This window comes from Solanum verrucosum, unplaced genomic scaffold, assembly GCF_900185275.1.
Source record: "Solanum verrucosum unplaced genomic scaffold, falcon-dt-bn FXZP01000268.1, whole genome shotgun sequence".
In the NCBI taxonomy this organism is placed as follows: domain Eukaryota; kingdom Viridiplantae; phylum Streptophyta; class Magnoliopsida; order Solanales; family Solanaceae; genus Solanum; species Solanum verrucosum.
The window spans coordinates 913,653-933,927 of NW_026019957.1; the positions used below are offsets into that span (position 1 = coordinate 913,653).

A 20,275-nucleotide genomic window follows, 5' to 3' on the forward strand; every position below is an offset into this window, starting at 1 on the left:
TCAATATATGTGACAAAAACCGCGTCCAAATTCATTCAGATCGCCACTAACAGGCACTCCAATCTTATCTAGTCTATCAGAACCCGAACAAACACCTTTGCTAGTGAAATTGGCATAACAATTAGAACCCTTTTGCATGTTACTTTTTGAGTACCTCTTATCATACTGAGACCTTAGTCTTGGTGCACTCATAGATCGCGTTTTTGCCTTAGCTGCCTCAGTGTAAGACATGTAATTTGGATGATTATTCGAGTATTCATCACTCGTGTAGCTTCGTGTACTACTCTTTGTTGGCGTAAATGGTCCTGTCCTCGAACGAGTACATTTCGATGATGCTGTTGAGTGAAGTTGTGGGCTATTATCAATAGAGGAGTAACATGTTTCATCATAGCTAAAACAGAATTGCTCTGAATTTAAGCTAAATTCTGAAGAATGAAATAAATTCCTCTGTTTGGCATTGGCATTGCCTATATGGTTTGAGGAATTCCTCTGCATTAATACAAACTATATGTTAGATAGATATAAGGGGGGAAATGTACAAATTTACCTTTCTGCTATACGAAATATCTTAATTTTATCCTCTACTATACTTTAGGGTCATTCATACCTTGAGCATAAACATTTGATCATTTTTCATGCTCCTTGCACGAATAATTTGCTCGAATTTATCAGGAGTTGTAGGACCCTATATATCAAGATTCAAAATGAACTGACATGATCAGTCAAACATCATCATATATAAAATGAAATGAAATGAGGAAGATGATGTGTTACTTACATGATGAAGAAGTTGAGTAGACTTCGCGCTAAAAGGAAGTGATTCAAAAACCATAGATCGTCCTAAACGAGCTCTCGATTGAGCTCTTATCAACGCTTGCATACGCCTTAGCATATCCGCGGTTTGTTTCCTTACAATGTGTCCTCTTACTAGGGCTTGAAGCTTCACAAGTCCCTTCAATGCGCGTAAAGCTCTCCTTGACTTCAAATTTAAACACAAAATGGAAAATTAGTACGAGTGTATGATCAAGTGTCATTCGATTTTTTGCAACCAAATGATGTAGAGACGAATACAAGAACTAGAGTTTGTGAATTTTAAAAAATAAATAAATTATGATGTTGAACTTACTCATAGTGTGAATGTATAGACAAACTTCATAGAATTTTAAAGTACACTTAGGACCACAATTTTTTCTAGTTTTAGACAATCTGGTCCTCACCCGGTCCAAAATAGTCACTTTCCTTTTTTCTGTATACATTTGACCATGCATGTGCTAACCACCCACCCACCCCCCTGCCGACCTCAACAACCCATGCATTCCAAAAAAAAAATGTTTAAAAAAAGTACATATAAATTTGCATTGATTGGCAATCAATTTGTGCGCAACTCAACTATTTTATCGGACATGCTCCCACTAAACATCACAAGTAACTCAACTAATCAAAACTTAAGCAGAGGAGAAGAAAACCATCTAGCTAATTTGTTTGTTTTAGTTTTTTTTTCCTTTTTTCTAAATTTGAACCCTAATTTCACAGATATCATATGATCCTAGTATAATATAGAGTATATCTCATTCTTTATTCAACGTAACTTTGTATCGAAAAAAAAGGTCAGGGTGGCTCAATTTCTCAACTAGAGTATATATTGGGAATCGTTTCTTTTCCCGTCCACCCCTACCCCCTCCCCCCAAAAAAATAATTCCAACCCTTATTAGTTCTGATTATCTCTCCCTTCTTGGTTTTCATTATATTTCATTGTGTTAAATCTTCTAATCGTAAAAACATTACTGTTTTGTTTTAATTTATTTGATATTATCTTTTTGTTAGTTCATTACAAAAAGAATAAAACATTTGTATATTACCTTAGTGAGAAACTTTTATAACTATACACAAATATTATATGTAATATATTTAAGTTTACAAGTTTAGAAAAAAATTATAATTAACCACGCGCACGTAAATATTGCAAACATATTTAAGATCATAATTCTTTAAAAATATATATTTCTTAAATTTTCATACTAAGTGAAATTGGTTAATTTTATAGATAAAAAAAACATGTTTGTCTCTCACTATCTAACATTCTCTAAAATTAGAAACTATTTTGATGAACTATAGAAGAAAAAACCAGGGAAAACAAAATTCATGTTTTCCCTTCTAATACATTTTTTAATGTTTGTTTGCCATAAAATAACTTATTTTTCCGGAAAACTCATACTAAACACAATTCAAAATTCTCAAATTATTTTTTTCGTGTGAGTAAATACTTTCACATAAAATAAAACAGAAAGAGAGTACGTATAATATAACTAACCAAATAAGCTCGAAAATGTGATTGTATAACAACGGCAGCCCACTCCTCACCACTCCACGGCGTCACGGACGTTGTTGTACGGATCACACTACTAGTCGTCAAACTGGAGTGGACTTCACATATTGTGGGGTCCACTCCAGCACGACTATTCACGTAGTGTGATTTGTCATGGTGTTGGTGGTGGTGTTGAAAATCTTTATCTTTGTAGGATTTAACATCACTCCACTTCTTCTTATTAGTGGAAGAAGTAGAAGAAGAAGAGTCATTTTTCTTGAAGCCAAGAAGTGCTTTGAACCATTTGGATGCTTTGCCCATAGTATTGTTATAATAAATTATGAGATTAGAAAAAAGAGCATTTGTTTTTGTCAAGAGAAGAGAGAAAGTGGTTGAAAAGAAAAGTGAGTGAGAAATAAAGGGTAGGAAAGAGGAAGGAAAAGATTTGTAAGCAAGTCAAATGTAATGTGCTATCTAGTAGGACATTGGGACATCAATATATAAATATATTATTGACTACTTCTTACTTGGATCACCAAGTCCTTTTTTTTCTTCTATTATTTGTTTTTATTTATATATTAAAAAGGGTATTTTGGAGAAGGAGAAATCGGAGAGGACTGAGTACAAAGTTGTCTTTATTTGGGAGCATTTTATTTTTCAATGTGGGACTTTCCAGTGCGAATATGGACTCAAGCTCCTATGTGGATACCGGACACCGGATGAAAAATAAAAAAATAGGAGAAAGGATTACAATAAGGTGGGGAATCGAATACTCATTAATAAAATGAAAGTATTTCAGATAGTCGATTAACTGAACTAATAAATTCTCTCAATCATCAAGTCTTTTTGTTTCCCTATTAAGATTTTCTCGTATTTTCTGATTAAATCTGAATTCTTGCATTAAAATTTTATATTAGAGGCTAAGGTGTTTTCTAATAAAGACAACTTTATATCTAAGACTCAAACATAAGACTTTTGATTACGAACCTAAGCTCATTTTATTCTTATTTTTTTTGTTTACCATTTAATGTTTGAAATTTATATTGAAACCCCGAGATCTGTTGAGTAATGGCAATAGTTTTTTTATATTCTCTTCATTATCAATGGCTCATAAAAATATATTACTTTGACAAAAGTTTGTATAAAAAAGTCCCTCCTTTTATTTTATAAAAAAAATAAATCTGCGTAATAAATCTGTTCAGATTTCAAGTTTTGTCTGTAATATGGACATATTGAAATAAAATAATTGAAGATTCTATATATTAGTGAGTCACGCTTTTAAAAAAAAAATATATTTTGATGTAAACACTTTTGTTGTTATATATTTATTTGTCACTTGTTATTTCTATATATTTATTATTAGCCAGATATCAACAATGATTCTAAAATGCAAATCAAACTTCTTCTTTTTTTGTCATTTTTTTCTTCTAATATATATATGGTATTTCCACCCTTCCAATAATTTGCATTATTTTCTTATTAACTAATCAGTTGCAAAAAAAAAAAAAAATACAAAATATTTTATGTTTGAAAATAATTAACTTTAAACTTTTTATTTTATTTTAAATAAAAATCTTTGTATACCCTTAATGTTATGACATATTTAAGACAGTAGATCTCAAAATCTTATAATTATACAAATATAATGATATTTTTAAAGCATACATTTTCTGTTTTTCTTAAATGTTATGACAAGCTAATCAAACATATTAAAACAGATGGAAATATTTACTTGTAGCAAAACAACAACAATTCCTTTTATTAATTCACGAACTTAACGTCATCCCAACTTTTCATCATTATAGTCTGTATTACTGGAAGTCCTTCGTGAGTGCGTGCTAGACATTTTTTGTTTGTTTTGGAGTCATTTGTTTGGTAGGGATGGTTAATTTCTAAATTAGAAAAAGATTAAATAGAAACCTATCAATCTAAATTAATGTTTCCAGATAGAAAAAACAAAAACGTGTACATCAAAATGGACAAAAAGAAAAGAATATATGTTATTCCTATTGTCGAATAGATAAATAATGTGAATAAATTGGTGACTAGATTTACTTGGCACGTGAAAATTATTTTAATACCAAAATTAGGAAAATAACATATAAAATTGTACAATCTTTGACTTCATTATCTCGGTGTTTGATATAATTTCATTTCGAGTAAATAAAGTAACAGGTGTGAAACCTTGAATAAAAACATATATACCTAATATATAAAATGAATCACGTAAGTTTCCTATCGACTTAACCGGTCGATGACCCTTGAGTTAATAATTCATTTTATATTAAAATGACATTTATTTTAAAACGGAGAAAATAATAGGTCCAAATATTGAACATGACATTGATATTTCAAAGAGAGAGAAATATAAAAGATTTGTTTCAATATTACTTAATTGTCTTATTAGATATTTGTTGACTTTGTTTGTTCCAAATCTTCTTATTTTCCATACTAATTAATGAACACCGACCATTCATAAATATATGACGTTTAAATTATATATATCGTCAGTACTTGTTAAAAAATATTCTAAAAGATATTTATTAAGGAAAATCTTTTAAAATTTATAATCTCAAAAATGAAATAACTATTAATTTGGGTAAAATTGATCAAATGATATAAAAAAGTTCGACGATATATATAACTTAAACTCATATTTATAACAAGGTCATAGCCAGTCAACAAAAATGGCTTTAGAAAGTTGATAGTCTCTTGTGTTCCCTTTTCTAATAACAAATCTTCTACATGAATTTCGCAATCAAGAATGTTTTTGCTGACCTGATTTATGATCAAGAAGGGGGTGGGTGGGAGGGAGGGGTGAGGGGTGGGGTGTCTATATTAGTATTCGATTTAATTATTCAGTATTCGAAATTTATTAATCAGACTAATCAAGATTGAAAAATATCTTTCAAATAACATTAGATTCATGTTGGATGTTTGCTCATATATTAACCTAAGTTTATAGACAAACTTAAAACTGTCATCTAACATTTGAAGTGATATACAAAATTTTAGACTATACTTCAACATTTTCTCATAAGTTTTTCATAGAGTTGTTCATGGTTATGGTTAAAAAATCAAATCGAACCGTAATCCGAATCAAACCGATTAAAAAAAAAGATATCTGATTTTGTTTGGTTTTAAATTTTGAAAACTGATATTATTTGATTTGGTTTTGGTTTTACTAAAAAACAACTGCTAAAATAACCAATCCGAACCGATAAATTAGATATATAGAGTTTATAATTATTTATATATTATTCATAAAAAATATAAATATTTTTGTTAAATTTTAATTAACTTAAGTCTTTAACTTAACCATTTTCTCAAGTTCAACACTTAAAGTTTAGCCCAACTATTACAATCTTAAGTCCAATTCCATCAAAATTCATTACTTTAGTCTTTACCTACCCTACCTCACATAAGATAGTCATAGTTTCTCTTAATTGAATTACTTTAATTTTTTTTCATGTAATAATAACTCTAATATTGCTTAATTGCTTAATTGAACCGACAATAGCTTTCCTGTGGATTGTTCATGTAACATCTCGCATCTAGAAACGACTAGAAAGAGTTTAAAATTTGAAAATAATCATTTTTGGAAAGAATGTGGAAATCTGGAAATTTTTGTCTAAGTTAAGAAAGTAAGTTTTGGTCATTTTCAAACGACCATAACTCCTAACTCATCCTGAGTTAGGAGTAGTTCTTGATATGGTTGGAAAGCCCTTTGGGAGATCTTTCCAACGCCACTGAGTTTACGTGATTTCGACAGCGTATGAGTGAGATATGCCTTTCGTAAGTTGGGCTGTTGGATAGAGGAAAGTCCCAATCCGGATTTAGGGAGGGGCAAAGTAGTCTTTTCTCTAATTATTTTCCTAATTCGTTTTTAGGGATTTATTGGGGTAAAACCATGACTTAGTCAGTTTGGAGAATTGAGAAATACGTTTAGGGCTTGGAGAAGAGAGAAAAAAAGAAAGAAAGGGAGAAAAGCCAAGATTTCGCCAAGAACGTCAAGCGTTTGGAGTGGAATTCGTCGGGGGCAATCCCTATTAAGGTATGTGAGATCTTTTTGTGATGGGTTAGTTCATCCACACTCCCATCTTATTTCTATTCAGAGAATGGTTGTTGATTGAATGAAAAGTTAGTGAGTTCTTGAAGAACTTTGTTGAAATTCGTTAAGTTCTTGTTGGTTGAGTTGTTGATGCTTGGGGGTTGAGTTGATTCATGTTTTCGGTCTGTTTTTCTAGTTAGATTGGTTGTGTATTGAGGGTACAATTGATCCTAAGTGTTTGGGGAAAGAACTAGGGAAGATTTGAGGGTTTAGAGAAGAAAAATCGAGAGAACCTGGGAAACGGGGTTGGGGCGCCGCGCCAGCCAGTGCGCCCCAAAGCAACCTCTGAAGTTTTGGCCTTGGGGCGCCGCGCAAGCCAGCGCGCCCCACAGACTTCTCTGAAGTTTGGGACCTAGCGCCCCACGCCTCTCAGAGAGCCAAGGACGCCAGTTCACCCCATTCTTCTCCCATCTTTTCGTACTAGTTTCTAAGCGATGTACCTACGTTTTCTAGTTGATTCCAACACTCTAAGGTACATCTAAACATCATGAAATCATCCATAAACATGAGATCATGAACCTTGAATCCATAATCCAATTCAAGGAAAGTTAAGGTCAAAGTCAAAGAAGTTAAGAGTCAAGTCTAGAAGTTAAGAAGCAATTCAAAGCAAAGTTTCTTAAAGTTTCAAGAGTCTTTATTAAATGTTTAAACTTCATTTTAAGGCTTAAGCTTCAAGTAAAGTAAAGAGTAAAGAGTTGAGAGTTGAGTTCATTTCTCAAAAGTTATTAAGGAACTAAGTATTCCCAAAGAAGTTTATAAATGTTTTCACATTTGAGCAAGAAAGGAACTATGATTTTCATAAGAGCCTTTGGGCTAGTTTTCAGTAAAGGGAACATCGATTCCAAGAGAGCCTTTGGGCTAAGCTTTGAGCAATTATCTCAAACTAAAGAAAGAGATGTATAAAACACATATGAGCTAAAGTATATTTTGGGAGTAGTATTGAGCACCGAATTGGGGACGCGAGTTCATATTAACTCAAATCTCTATAAGAACCATGTGGCCAACGTGGAATTTAACGGGTTATACTTTTTAGATGATCACGTAAGTTAAGCAAGTGGATCCACTAAGTTAAGTAAGGTTCTATATCACGGCAAGGTATAAGATGGTCCTTGGGCAACGTGAGGTAAAACGTTGTATCACCACTAGGGCTCATAGTGGTGGTTGTCAGTTAAAGAATCTCCCCCTAAAGTTATATTACTTTTATATATAAGTAAAGTTGAGTTTGTTATTGCTTTAGCTTTAATGAACTAAGTTGTCTACACTGTTTTACAAACTTTATATATATTGCATGTGTCTTATTGCTTTATATTGAGTTCAGTTATTCATAGTTGAACAGAGCCAAGGTAAGTGTTCCTTTGTACTCCTTTCAAGCTTAAGTTGTTGTTTAGCTTTCCAACTCGCATACTCGTACATTCAATGTACTGATGCTAGTTGGCCTGCATCTTATTATGATGCAGACGCAGGTAACCAGGATCAGCATCCAGTGCACCGTTGATCTAGTTGAGCACTCCAGAGTGAGTGGTGAGCCTCCTTGCATTTCAGAGGATCTTTTATTCGCTTTCCTAGTTTTCTTTATTAGGATGTTGTGGGGTCTGTCCCAACATCCATCTCAGTATTATAGAGACTTCATAGACAGTCAGACAGTAGTTGAGTCTCTTAGCTATGTATTTGCAGATTTTCTATTTTGAGACAGAAGTTGCCATTTTGGCCAGATTTTATCATTTAAGTTGTTTTATGATCTTATATTGTGTTAAGTCTTCCATTGAGTTAAGTAGCCAGACCAAGGGTTCGCTTAGGGCCAACAATGGTCTCCGAGTGCCGGCCACGTCCAGGGTACAGGCTCGGGGCGTGACAGTTCATGTATTAGGTGTTTGTGTCTATCGAGATATGTATGTCCTCAAAAAATTTAGTAAGTTTAAAAAAAAAATAGAAAAAATTGAACCAAACCGATGGTTTTTTTTTTCATTTGGTTTTAGAAATTGAAAAAACCGACTAGATTGTTTTGATTTTGATTATAATCAATAACCGATCCAAATCAAACCATGAACACCCCTAGTTTTTCAATTTAGTAAAAAAAAATTAAATTGTGATCTAGAAGGTCCAAAAACCGCAAAAAAAATAAAAAGATGATCATTTACTAAATCACTATCTCAAACATGAGTTCGGTTCGCCTACCAAAAGATTCTCAATTAGTATGACTCAAGAAATGGTAAAGTTATTACTATAGAGCTTGTTTTGATGGTTATAATTCATTGTATTGTTAGTTTAATTATATTGTATCATTAGTTTAAATTATATAATATTTATTTTGATTTGTTACTTAAATTTCATCATGTTGTATCACTAAATTCATCGTTAGGTAATAACAAAAAATTTCAATTTTTTATAACAACCAATCAGGTGCAATTGCATGATTACCTTATTTTTCTTATCATTTTATCTTTACTTATTATGTAATAATAATCCTATTTGATCCTTTATCCTATCTTTATAGTAACTCTACCCTACTTTTTTTTTTTTAGGTTTATCTTTCAAATTGTTAATGTCTGATAACATGTAACAACGGAGAATGATACAATATATCTAAATGTTGTATTCACTAAAACAATACAGCATAATACAACACAATGTAATACAATACAATACAATATAAAACAATACTTAACAACCTTCCAAACACAAGTGTAAGGAGAATTTAAATATAAAGAAGTAAATACAAAAAGAAGCCAAGAGAATTCTATACATACATAAGAAAAACGATAAGTATTTTTTTCAAAAAAGTTCATCTATTTACACAGTGTAATTTCCAGCGAAACTTGCCTACTCACTATATATTCTAAAAAACTAGGGATTCCAACATATATTCTTTCTAACATCCATTCACTATCAGGGTAATGGAAATCATTACCCTTAACTTTAAAACAAGAAAAAAATTGTCAAAGAAAAAGAAACAAAGTTGTGATGCCTCATGTATTGTTAATTCACACTAGTGAACTCCTATTAAGTTGTTATCTGGAGCAAACCTGTCGATTCGTGTTTGATATTATGTCCCTATATTCTTCCTAGCTGTCGTTGATCCGGTAAACGAGAGAATTATGTCTGTCGTCCTTTGGATTATGTCTTGGAACGATGGACGGAGTGCTGGATTGCTGTTTGTATAAAGAGAAGAAAACGAGTTTAGTTCGAGTTCATATTGCATACATCGATGAGAACATGGAATGAAATAAACGAGAGAGACAAGAGCACCTTTGCCAACAATCGAGGATGATTGTAGATACTCGAGTATCAAGATGTTCCGGAATTTCCAATCTACGATCCATAAATCCGACAACTCCTACAACCTTTAAAGAGAAAAGTTCATTGGTTCAACGTAAGAACAACATATCCAATGTAATTTGGATTCCCACAAGTGGGGTCTAATGAAGGTAGTGTGTACGCAGATCTTACCCTACCATGGGAGGTACTAGGTAGAGAGGTTGTTTCTGATAGACCCTCGGCTCAAGTAAAAACATTACAAAGCAGTTCAAAAATTGTTTTAGTGAGACAACTTGCAATAAGCACATGCATTTCTCATACTTCCAAACAACAGAGAGGTAAGAAGAGAGTTACCTGTAAAGAATTAAGGTTGTTCCATGGAATAGATTCAGTCATTAATTCCCATAAGATCACGCCAAAACTGAAGACATCGGATCTGTCGCGATAATAGAAGAAATCCATCAGAAAGATATTGCAATTCAACAACTACGACTACGTCTGAATGCCAAACGAGTTGGGATTGGCAATATGAATCCTTACTGCTTTAGTTAAGCCCAACTCATGTCATCATGATATATATATATACACAGAAAAAAGGAGGGAAAAAACGCTTGCATACTAAGCAACATTTGGTACCAAAAAATACTATTACTCGAAGGGATGAAATGGTTCCCGCAGTTTTATTTTTGTATCTACCCACATTGAACATGTTCTTTAGGACAAAGGCACGAAAGGGAAAGAACTCAAGCTCAACAAGCAATTGAGCATCAGCCAATCACCTAATCATTTCGGCAAATTAACAGATGCAAAAATATTTAATCTTCTCATGAAATTTGCAAGCAAGGCTTTGGGAACTTACTTTTCTGTTGAAGGTTCATTTCGAAGTACTTCAGGAGCCATCCACTGGGGCTGCAATAATCAACAAAACAAAAACAGACGAGTATTGGCATAAGCTATATCCGATGGGACAATAAGAAAGGGGGAAAAAGGAAGTTAAGATGTTTACCGTCCCTCGACCAGATTTTGTTGTTAAAAAGGTTGAATCTTTAAATCTTGATAGGCCAAAATCTCCAACCTGGAATAAATTATGTCAGTGTACTTATCTATTGAAGGGCTTCACTGAGAATAATTTGAAGCATTAGTTCAGCAATCAGTACCTTGACGGTCCAACTTTTATCGACAAGCAGGTTTGATGATTTAAGGTCTCTATGTACAATAGGTGGGTTCCGGCGATGCAAATAATTCATACCTCTTGCCTAGAGTCAATTAAACGAGTGTGAGAAACACCATGATTTTACTAGGATAAATGTCACACTGAAAACACATTAGAGAAGGAAATTGATGAGTCCAAGCAGAAACCACACCACATCGAGGGCCATCCTAAGACGCCGTCTGAAGTCTAATAGATGATTATTTCCATGAAGTGTTTTGAAAAGACTTCCCCTGAAATACATGATGAGAATGTTGTCAATTTTAGTTGTCCAACTTGACAGAGTGGACAATCATCTGCCAATTGCCACTCCAGTTTATCGGCAAACTTCTCCACGGCATTCTTCCACAGGGGAGTGAGACTCAGTTCAATACCTAGGTAAGAACTCTGTGACGATGGCCGATTTATCTTGAGAATATACGGCCCCCATGAATAGCAACACGTTAGGATGTCTGAGTCTTTTCATTATTTCAACCTGAAAACACGGTAGAGAGTAAATTAGAAATTTTTGTTCTATCAAGGTAGTGTCCAACTAGCAGCTGGTATCATCACGTACCTCCTTTTTGTAGTCGAGCAATGTTTCCTCACTGCATTGATTCCCAAAGTAAACCTTAACAGCAACATCCTAAAGAAAACATTGAGAGAATTAATAATCAATATACCTCCATAATGAAATACTATTTCAGTAACCTTTAGAACATAACCAAAAACTTGTAAACGCGAGAAGTACCGATGCATTCCAGATTCCACGATACACAACACCATATGAACCTAAAGAAAAGACATTGAGGTCAGTGATCATTTCAAAAACTTAAATGTTTTCTGTACTTGATAAATTATAAAAGACTCAGCATTATAAGATGATAATTTATGCAAAGAGTAAACTAGGCAACCATTGTACCAAAATGTAGGTAACAGTTTCTTCCTTCCAGCACAGATGTTATGCTTAAAACATACAATGAGTGGATACATGTATGAACAATCAACGAAAGAACTACTCGAAAAAATAGTTGTCCAATGGTTCATTAGCTCAAAAGAGCAAAGTGTATGTAAACAATGGCGAGATTACTCTGTTTACCTCGTCCAATTTCCTCCTTTAGGCTAATGTCTTCCCATAGAATTGCACAATCTACTATCAAACTCGACTCATTCTCAACTTTGAATGGTGAACTTCTATGGCTATCTGTGCTCCCACCTGACTTAGGCGATTGCTGGAGTTCATCACTCATACATGATCCTGGAATCTGTTCAGGAATTTCAAGTGTCTCGGGAAATTTATCGGAGTTCCTTGAGGAGGACCCTCCAGGACCGTCATGCCCAGTTGTGGCACACATTCTTCCTGGATTTCCTTTCTGGTTTTTCTGGAGGTGATGATGTGCATCAACTAAGTGACAATATTTTCCTGTAGAATCGGATGCCGTTGGTGAATGTGGTTCAGCTACATTCTCACCAACAGGAGTATCGGCATCCCCGTACTGTTGACCCTTCTCTTTACTAATGTGCCCAAATCCTGCAATATTCAGCTTTGACATAACCTTTGCTGCCTACAATTGCAAACAAGTCATTAGAAATAACATCCAGCTTTAGTCATATAATACATAATTATCAAAAAACTTTTATCGGGAGCTTGGTTCTTCTATTTCTTTGGCACAAGATACCTACATTTTCTGTTTTAACTTTTAATTTCTCCTCAGTTTAAATTAGTTCAAGTGAACCCCGAGGCCCCAACAGCGTTTATTTTCCGCTCCCCGCCACAAAAATCTCTTATCCTTTTGCTACTTAGATTCATCCCATCTCTGGAAGGAAAATCACTTTTAAATAGAGGGAAACTCCTTTGTCAATCCCCTCCCCCTCCCCCCCAACACACACACACACACCACTACCACCACCACTTTATTCTGTTGTTTGATCAGTTATTACTCCTCTTAGTAAGCTGCAGAGTGCACAGGGATACTCAACTTATCACAAAAGTTTGATGATTGGTTCTTGAATTTCATCTAGATCTTTCCATGACTACTCTAATTCATCTTATCAAATATGTTATTTAGCACAAATAAGCTAACAAGACCTTGAAGGTAATTGCCAGCCAATCTTTTCAAAGAAATTAATAAAGCGAAGAAGAAAGAGAGGGACATCATATAGAACCATACTCCAGACATGTAAAGTAGCAGGAAATTACAAATTTGGAAGGCTGAGCGATGTCAAATGTAGATTCATCCTTCTCAGAGCTCTCTGTGTTAGCTCTACTCTTTCCACCAAGCAAACTGAAACTCAGCCGTGTCGCCTGAAATGTTAATCTTACTTTATAAAATGCCATTTTAGCCAATGAGAAGCAAGCAAACCAACTACCTTCACACTTACTGGTGCTCTGGGTGGCTTCAGTGGTTTTCCTTCTTTGGTGTCTAAATCAGCCTCATCCTTAGTGCTCACTTCTGCAGATGCATCTTCTCCACGCTTCAATGAGAAAACTTTCGAGGCCTGAAAAATCAGGAAAAGACGAGGGATAATTGTTCAGAATGTGATCAAAATGTTTATGAACCACAATGACAACACGATAATAATCACCAGATTTGAAACAGATGATGCAATTTGTGGTCGTTGATTCCATTGAATCCTTTTGAAATCTATTCCTCGAGCACCAGGTTCACCATTGTCCTCATGGGAACTTGTGTCGTTTGAGTTTGTATTAATGAATGAAGCTGCGTCATTTGAAACAGTGATAATACCAAAAAGCTCGCCATTCTCGTACAATGGGCTCTTCGTCAACATTGCCATAAATATCTGACCATACCTCTTCTTACAAGGAAACAGACCGGACCATGATTGTCCACAGCGCAATCTTTCCCTGGCAATCCTTACCAGTTGATGATATTCTTCACATATAAGGAACTCAGTGGTCATCTGTCCAAGTACTTCATGCTCTTTATAACCATAAAGTCTTTCAGCAGATCGATTCCTGCAATAGAAAAACTTCTTTGTATATTATGCAACCCACAACAGACAAGAACACCTAGGCACCTAGAGTCTCCCTTCTTTCTTTTTCTGTTTTCTACATGCCCTTAAATCGCAGGAGTTCTTTTTTCTTCTAGCAGGAAACAAATGTTTTCCTCTCTTAATTTTAAATAGAGTCAATGAGAAGGTAATTGCATTTTATGTAATGTCGGATGCAAGACAATCTATACACCTACATATCTAAACAAGATAGACAAGGCGATTTAACATCAAACCTACGGAGAAATATTTGCATAAACCAAAATGTTTTTCGCTCTCTGCCTATCCGTCCCTCTCAGCATACTTCCTCCCCTTTAGAGTCCCCCTTTAAGAAATTGGACAATTCCTCTGTGACAATGTCAGTGGCGGAACCACATGTATTTATCGGAAAATTTCACAGTAAAGTTAGGCAAAAAAATCTTTGTACATATATATTGACTCCCATTGACTCTTCGTGAGCTCACTCATTTATATTTTGACACCCCTTTGTAAAAATCTAGACTCCACCAAGGGACAAAGTGAGTCAAACCAAAGTGCATAATTTGAACTTTAAGGACTAAAAGACAATGTTAGCAGAGATCTCTTTGATTTAATTCCTATTTGTAATCTCTGACTGGAGTCAATAAATCAGGCAACTATGCCTCAGACCAAACCAGTTTGGGATTGGTGAAATGAGTCTTCCATATATCCAATCCTAGAGCTCATTCCATTGCAACATTATACTTACTATCATTTTAAGCTTATCTTTTAAGGAAAATAAGTATTTTCTAGATCTCACACTTGTATCTTCCTGGACCTCATGTAAGTGCAACAACAAGAAGCTAACGCTTAATTGATCAAGTCTTTAGCTGAGTCAGTATATGAAAAGGTTTCAACCTATAATCAATGTTGCTAATGTAATTTACAACAGCAACAACTACGCCTTAATCTCCAAAAAAGTAAGGACCGGCTGCATGATTCCTCATTGTCCAAATCACGCCATTTGATCTCATCTCAAGTCAATATTATAAAAATAAAAAGTACTAGTTTCATTGTATGTTGAGTATAAAAAGTTGATCCATGCCACAGTGTTAACTCATGAAGGTAATCTTAGCAGCTATAAAGATCATCGCAGAATGTGAATCTTCGAACAATTAGAATAGGAAAATGCTCTCTCCAGACACTGGGCAGCACAAAAGGAAAGAACAAACCATCCTTCAAGTCAGGACCTATCACTGGACAACATATAAGAAGGAAGATCATAGAAGACAATAAATAAAGAAGATATCAATCTAACTTGGTATCAGCCATAACGGAAGAGATATTCAGAAGATAAGTATGTCAACTAATCAAGGAAATTACAGTAGCAAATGATTCCTTGAATCACACCTAGAATCAAATCAAGGAAAACAATGGTAGCAATGATTTCTTGAATCACGCCTGGAAAAGATCTTCAAACATCTGGAAGATTTCAAAGTCACTAAGGGCTTTGTCTTATTCTTGGAAACAGGATTCACCTTTCCTTTTCCAAGGATCAAATCTTTTAGGTTAAGCGCATCATTCAACAGTCAATCAACACCTATATAAAGACTGAAGAATGACTTAAGAAAACATATCAGACGACTGAACCTTCTTACTATCTCTGTTCAACTTTTAGCAAGCATTCTTGTTATGAGTGAATTACTGTGTAATAAAAAAAAGAGGAGAGAAAATTAGAATGGTGAGCCATTGTAACAAAAGATTGAAAAGAGTTTAAAAGAAAAAAGAACTGAGTGTAGATTTAGGATGTACATGTGTACAACTTCAACAACTCAAAATCTAGAAGAGAACGGGGAACTGGACTAAGATCCATTTTAGATCCCAACCAGTATTAAAACATCTGGTGTTAAACTTCCTTTCTGCATTTTACTTACTCCTCAATCTTGAACTAGTTGGGATCAGTCATACTAAAAATCCTCCAAATCTATTCCTTACATTGAAAATATACAAAAATCAACAATGTTTTCAAAGTAAATCTAGTTCAAGTCAACTTCAATTTACCAAGCAAAAGCTCACAATACCAACAATCCCAACTAAAATCAAACATCACCCATTAGAATTTTGTCTTCAAATATCTGGCCATGAAATTTGATCAAATTTTGAAAATTCAATATTCAAATATTTTCAAGTATGAATTTTTAAGACTTCAACTCACAAAACTTCAAAATAGTAAAATGCACATCCAAATTCCAAAAAAATCACAACTTCAAAAACTCATTTTTTCATGTTTCAAGTTTCAAGTTCAAAATTTATGATGAACCGGGAGCTGAAAATATACTAAAGAACTAACCTTTCAAAGTAAATCTAGCTCAAGTCAACTTCATTTTACTCAAACAAAAACTCAAAATATCAACAACCCCACCTCAAATCAAACATCACTCAATATAAACAAAGTAATTTCATTATCAAAATTTGAACTTCAAACATGTTTTAATTTGACTTACCAGTAAATTATCTCCCCTGTACTAGCTCTACTTACATGAACAGCATGACCCATATAATTCAACACATTCCTGTACGGACTTCCAGTAGAAAAAAACCCAGGAACATGAAACCCCATTTCACCCGAATCCATTAATTTCTCATCTGAATCATCCATTTTCAATGAATCATCGATCTTTTTTTCTTGCAATAAAACATTTAACTGTTCTTGAAGCTTCCTATGACTCGATTCAAGTGAGTAAAATCGTTTAACCAAACCTGGGTTTGTCTCATCGTCGCCGGCTCCACCGTACATGACTGCCGGAGGCGGCGGCGGTGAAAAAAAATGATGGAGGTGGACATTTTTTTTTTTGATTTTGGTATTTGAATATTAATTTTTGAATTTAAAAATTATGTTTTTTTTAATTTGTTTTTTGGTGGGGGCAAGTGGGTGTCTGCCACGTGTCCTTTGCCGGCAAAGTGAAGCTATCAGGTGTCAACTGGTGGACGGTGGGTGTTGTTTAATTCAAGAAATATTTGATTGGTGGAAAGAAAAAATGATAATTATAATTGACCATTAATTGAGTAATTGCAATAACATAGTCGAGGAAATTTTATACGTCAATTCAGGGGAGGATAGTGTGCATGCAGTCTTATGTTACGTTATGTAGGTAAGAAGTTGTGTCCGATAGACCTTTGGCTTAAGTGACATATATCAAAATAAATACGGGAGAAATCTAGTGATTAAAGCTTGTTGGGATGGTTGTTACCTGTTACTATATTGTATTGTATCGTTGATTTATAAATGAGTACAATATTTATTGTGATTGTTATTGAAGTTTTATTAGTATATCGTGTTGTTACATTCATGTTTAGATAACGACGAAAAATCTCATCTTGTTTAATTGTTGATTTAGTTTAATCGTGCCGTTACTTTCTCTTCCTCCTCTGTCTTCTTCCATTTCTCATTTAGTTTTTATTTATTATTAATATAATCTCATTTTATCTTTTATACTACTTCTTGCATTTCAAAAAGAATGACATACTTTTCATTTTAGTATGTTTCAAAAAGATTAACACTAACTTTTCGACAACACTAACTTTCCACGTGATATTTAATGACACAAGATTAAATGACATTTTAGTACTTTTGATATAACTTTAGTTTAGGACCACAAAATTAAAAACGTTTTTTTTTCCTTCTTAAACTTCATGTCAAGTCAAACTATAACTTATTCTTTTTAAACTAAATGAATTATTAGTTTTACTGTATCCTACTTTTTCTGTAGGATTATTCTTCAAATTTTTGACGTGTAATATCATATAATAACAAAAATTATATATAATTAATCCAAATATTTTATTTGTTAAAATAATATTACAACACCACATATATATACAATATAATACGATACGATGTATAGTTAAACAACGTAACAACCTTCCAAAAGGAGTTAATATAGTAGTTGAAGATTGCTAGAGTGGTTTGACGAATTATTGAACATAAACTCATCATTATTTTGATTATAATTAAAGATCAATAGAGTGGTTCAACGAATTATTAAACATAAACCTTATTAATTTTATTATAATTGATATTCATCTAAGTATAAAATATCATTTGAAAGTCTTGATATTATTGACCTAATTTTAAAATGGGATTTTCGGTTTTTTTTAGGTGTTTGCCAGGTGGTAGTTGCCGGCAAGTCAACTGGTGTACGTGGCAGGTATTTATATGATATTATGATAATCTATATGATAATAAAAGAAAATGATCAAAATGATCGTTGATGTATTGGAGTTGCTTTATTTTGGTCCTTAATATATTTTAGGTGATTGAAATAGTCCTTCATGTATGACAAAATGTGTTCAATTTAGTCTTTTACCCTAAACTTAACAATTTACCCCCAAAAATTGTTAAATATAATGGTGGGACCCACATAACTTACAAAACCCACCATTTTTATTAGCTCAAAGAAAGAGTTTCATGAATTCTAAAATACCATTTTCTCTAACATCTAACCACATAATTTTTAATTGTTATGTATATTTTTAAATAATGTATGTTATTCTTTTATCCTAATTTATGTGGTATTCATAGTATTTAAAGTGTCAAACAATTATTAATTATTGTGATATATATAGTACTTTTTATATAGTTCTAAATATATAATCTATAGATAAGTAAATTGTTAATTATTTTGATAGTAGTACTACTTTTTACATAATTTTTAAAAATATATAACCAATGGTTTTTCCATATTAATGTTCTGAGCCGACATGATAAAAGTCGATTGGGCTCACCAAGATTAATTAAGAGTACAACTCTTTGATGGACATATGTGTAACTATGAAAATATTAGTTGATTTATTTGTCTAAAAGAGAAAAGGTACAATTATAAAGCATTAACATACAAAAATCTTTAAAGAGCAAAAACTAATCAAATGTCAGAAATACCCTTGTCATATAGGTAGGCAGGTTGACGAATAGATGTCTGCTTGTAGACTCACGTATTTAATAGTAAAATGTTTAATTGGGTAATAAAGCCTATGAACTTGTTGAAACCAATTTTCTTTTTTCTATTTTTGCCCTTTTTTATTTTGTAGAAACATGACTCAGAACATTTTTTTTATCATTATTGAGTTGCATCAGAATTCAGTCATTAGCCCACATATTTTTATTTGCCTTAGCAATAAACAAAGTGATATAACATATTAAAAGGAAGGTATTTGTATTTGTTACTCGTAAATGATATAGTATTAATTTTCTTTCACCTTTCTTCGTGGTCTCTTATCTTTTCACTCTTTTGCTAATTTGAACTCACTATTTTAACGTTCAAGGTAAAGAATACTTATCAATTGACAACATAAATATTGAATGATTAAACACGTTGTTGAGTTAATAATCAAATGAAAGTTTGGATGTATCATTCGTTATACATTAGCAATGAATGCAAATCAAATCAAAATTATTTATAATTACCTTATAAATAACTTGATTATGTAAATATATATTCTTGAAAATGATGTAATTAAGATCTAGTTCTTGAGAAGAATACCTTTTAATGAGAAAAATAATCAAATATATAATTTTTTGCTTTTTTTAATTTTGTTTGTCTCATAAAAAATGATATATTTCTATACTAACAAATCTTTAACTTTTAAACTTCTAGTTTTATTCTTGAATAATTTGTAGCCATTGTAGACATGTATATTTTCACCCTCCTTAAAGTGTTTATAACTTGTTAGCGTTGAATAGTTTCTTTTAAGTCCAAAGTTGATTTTTGAATGTTTCGTTTCATTTTTAGTAGATTTTAATTGAAAAAATTGAAAACCACAAAATAGTTGTATTTTCAACTTGCGAGAAAAACAGAAAAATTATATAACAAAAAAGAGTATATTCTTTGCATTTTTATATATTTAAAATTTATTTAGTATTTTATATTGTTGGTTATTTTTAAGAAAAAAAATATATATGGCGATAACATGTTATCTCATGGTAAATTTATCTCAATCTTTATTAAAAACATATCTCATTTAAGAAGGGATTATTGTATTTTTTTTTCTTTACAAAAATTTCAATCATATCCCAATTCGTATGGACATTTTGATATGAATAGACCCAAAAATAAATACCACACTGAATCTAGACCTAATAGATGAAAAATATATATTTTTAGGTGTAGTGTCATCGCCGAATTTTATTTTTGGTGTTTCATTCCTGACAAAGTTGTAGACGTATAAGCTTGCAATAAACTTCTAGCTCCTTCTTTGAATTTCAAGTAAGAGACCATTTTATTTTTTTGTTTTGACATCAATATAATTGACTAAGATGATGATGTTTTGAATATTTTCACTATAATCGAAAAGATAAACATCTACAATGGTTCTTGTTTTATTTAAAGAATATATATGTCCATTTTCTAATCTATTATTACTATCTTTAGATATATTTGGATTTAGC

At 32.7% G+C, this 20,275-nt stretch overlaps 2 protein-coding genes across 3 annotated transcripts; both read right to left on the minus strand.

Moving 5' to 3' along the window:
- Positions 1-2,626, minus strand: LOC125814735 (protein IQ-DOMAIN 22-like). Its single transcript, XM_049494197.1, has 4 exons — positions 2,312-2,626; positions 779-979; positions 608-685; positions 1-489 (listed from the first exon to the last, which is right to left on the minus strand). Exons 1-4 carry the CDS (start codon positions 2,624-2,626, stop codon positions 1-3), a joined length of 1,083 nt encoding a protein of 360 aa, XP_049350154.1.
- Positions 2,627-9,167: 6,541 nt separating this feature from the next.
- LOC125814590 (uncharacterized) lies at positions 9,168-16,644 on the minus strand. Of its 2 annotated transcripts, XM_049494052.1 has the most exons (15): positions 16,335-16,644; positions 13,447-13,837; positions 13,243-13,359; positions 13,061-13,165; positions 11,960-12,425; positions 11,612-11,652; positions 11,438-11,506; positions 11,256-11,356; positions 11,036-11,114; positions 10,829-10,927; positions 10,678-10,746; positions 10,531-10,580; positions 10,026-10,107; positions 9,663-9,757; positions 9,168-9,565 (listed from the first exon to the last, which is right to left on the minus strand). In XM_049494052.1, the coding sequence occupies exons 1-15, from the start codon at positions 16,625-16,627 to the stop codon at positions 9,460-9,462; spliced, it is 2,163 nt and encodes a 720-aa protein (XP_049350009.1). In that variant the 5' UTR covers positions 16,628-16,644; the 3' UTR covers positions 9,168-9,459. The 2 variants fall into 2 exon arrangements, with proteins under 2 accessions (XP_049350009.1, XP_049350010.1); XM_049494053.1 differs by lacking the exon at positions 13,061-13,165 and having other exon boundaries at positions 13,231-13,359; positions 16,335-16,640.
- Positions 16,645-20,275: the final 3,631 nt, after the last annotated feature.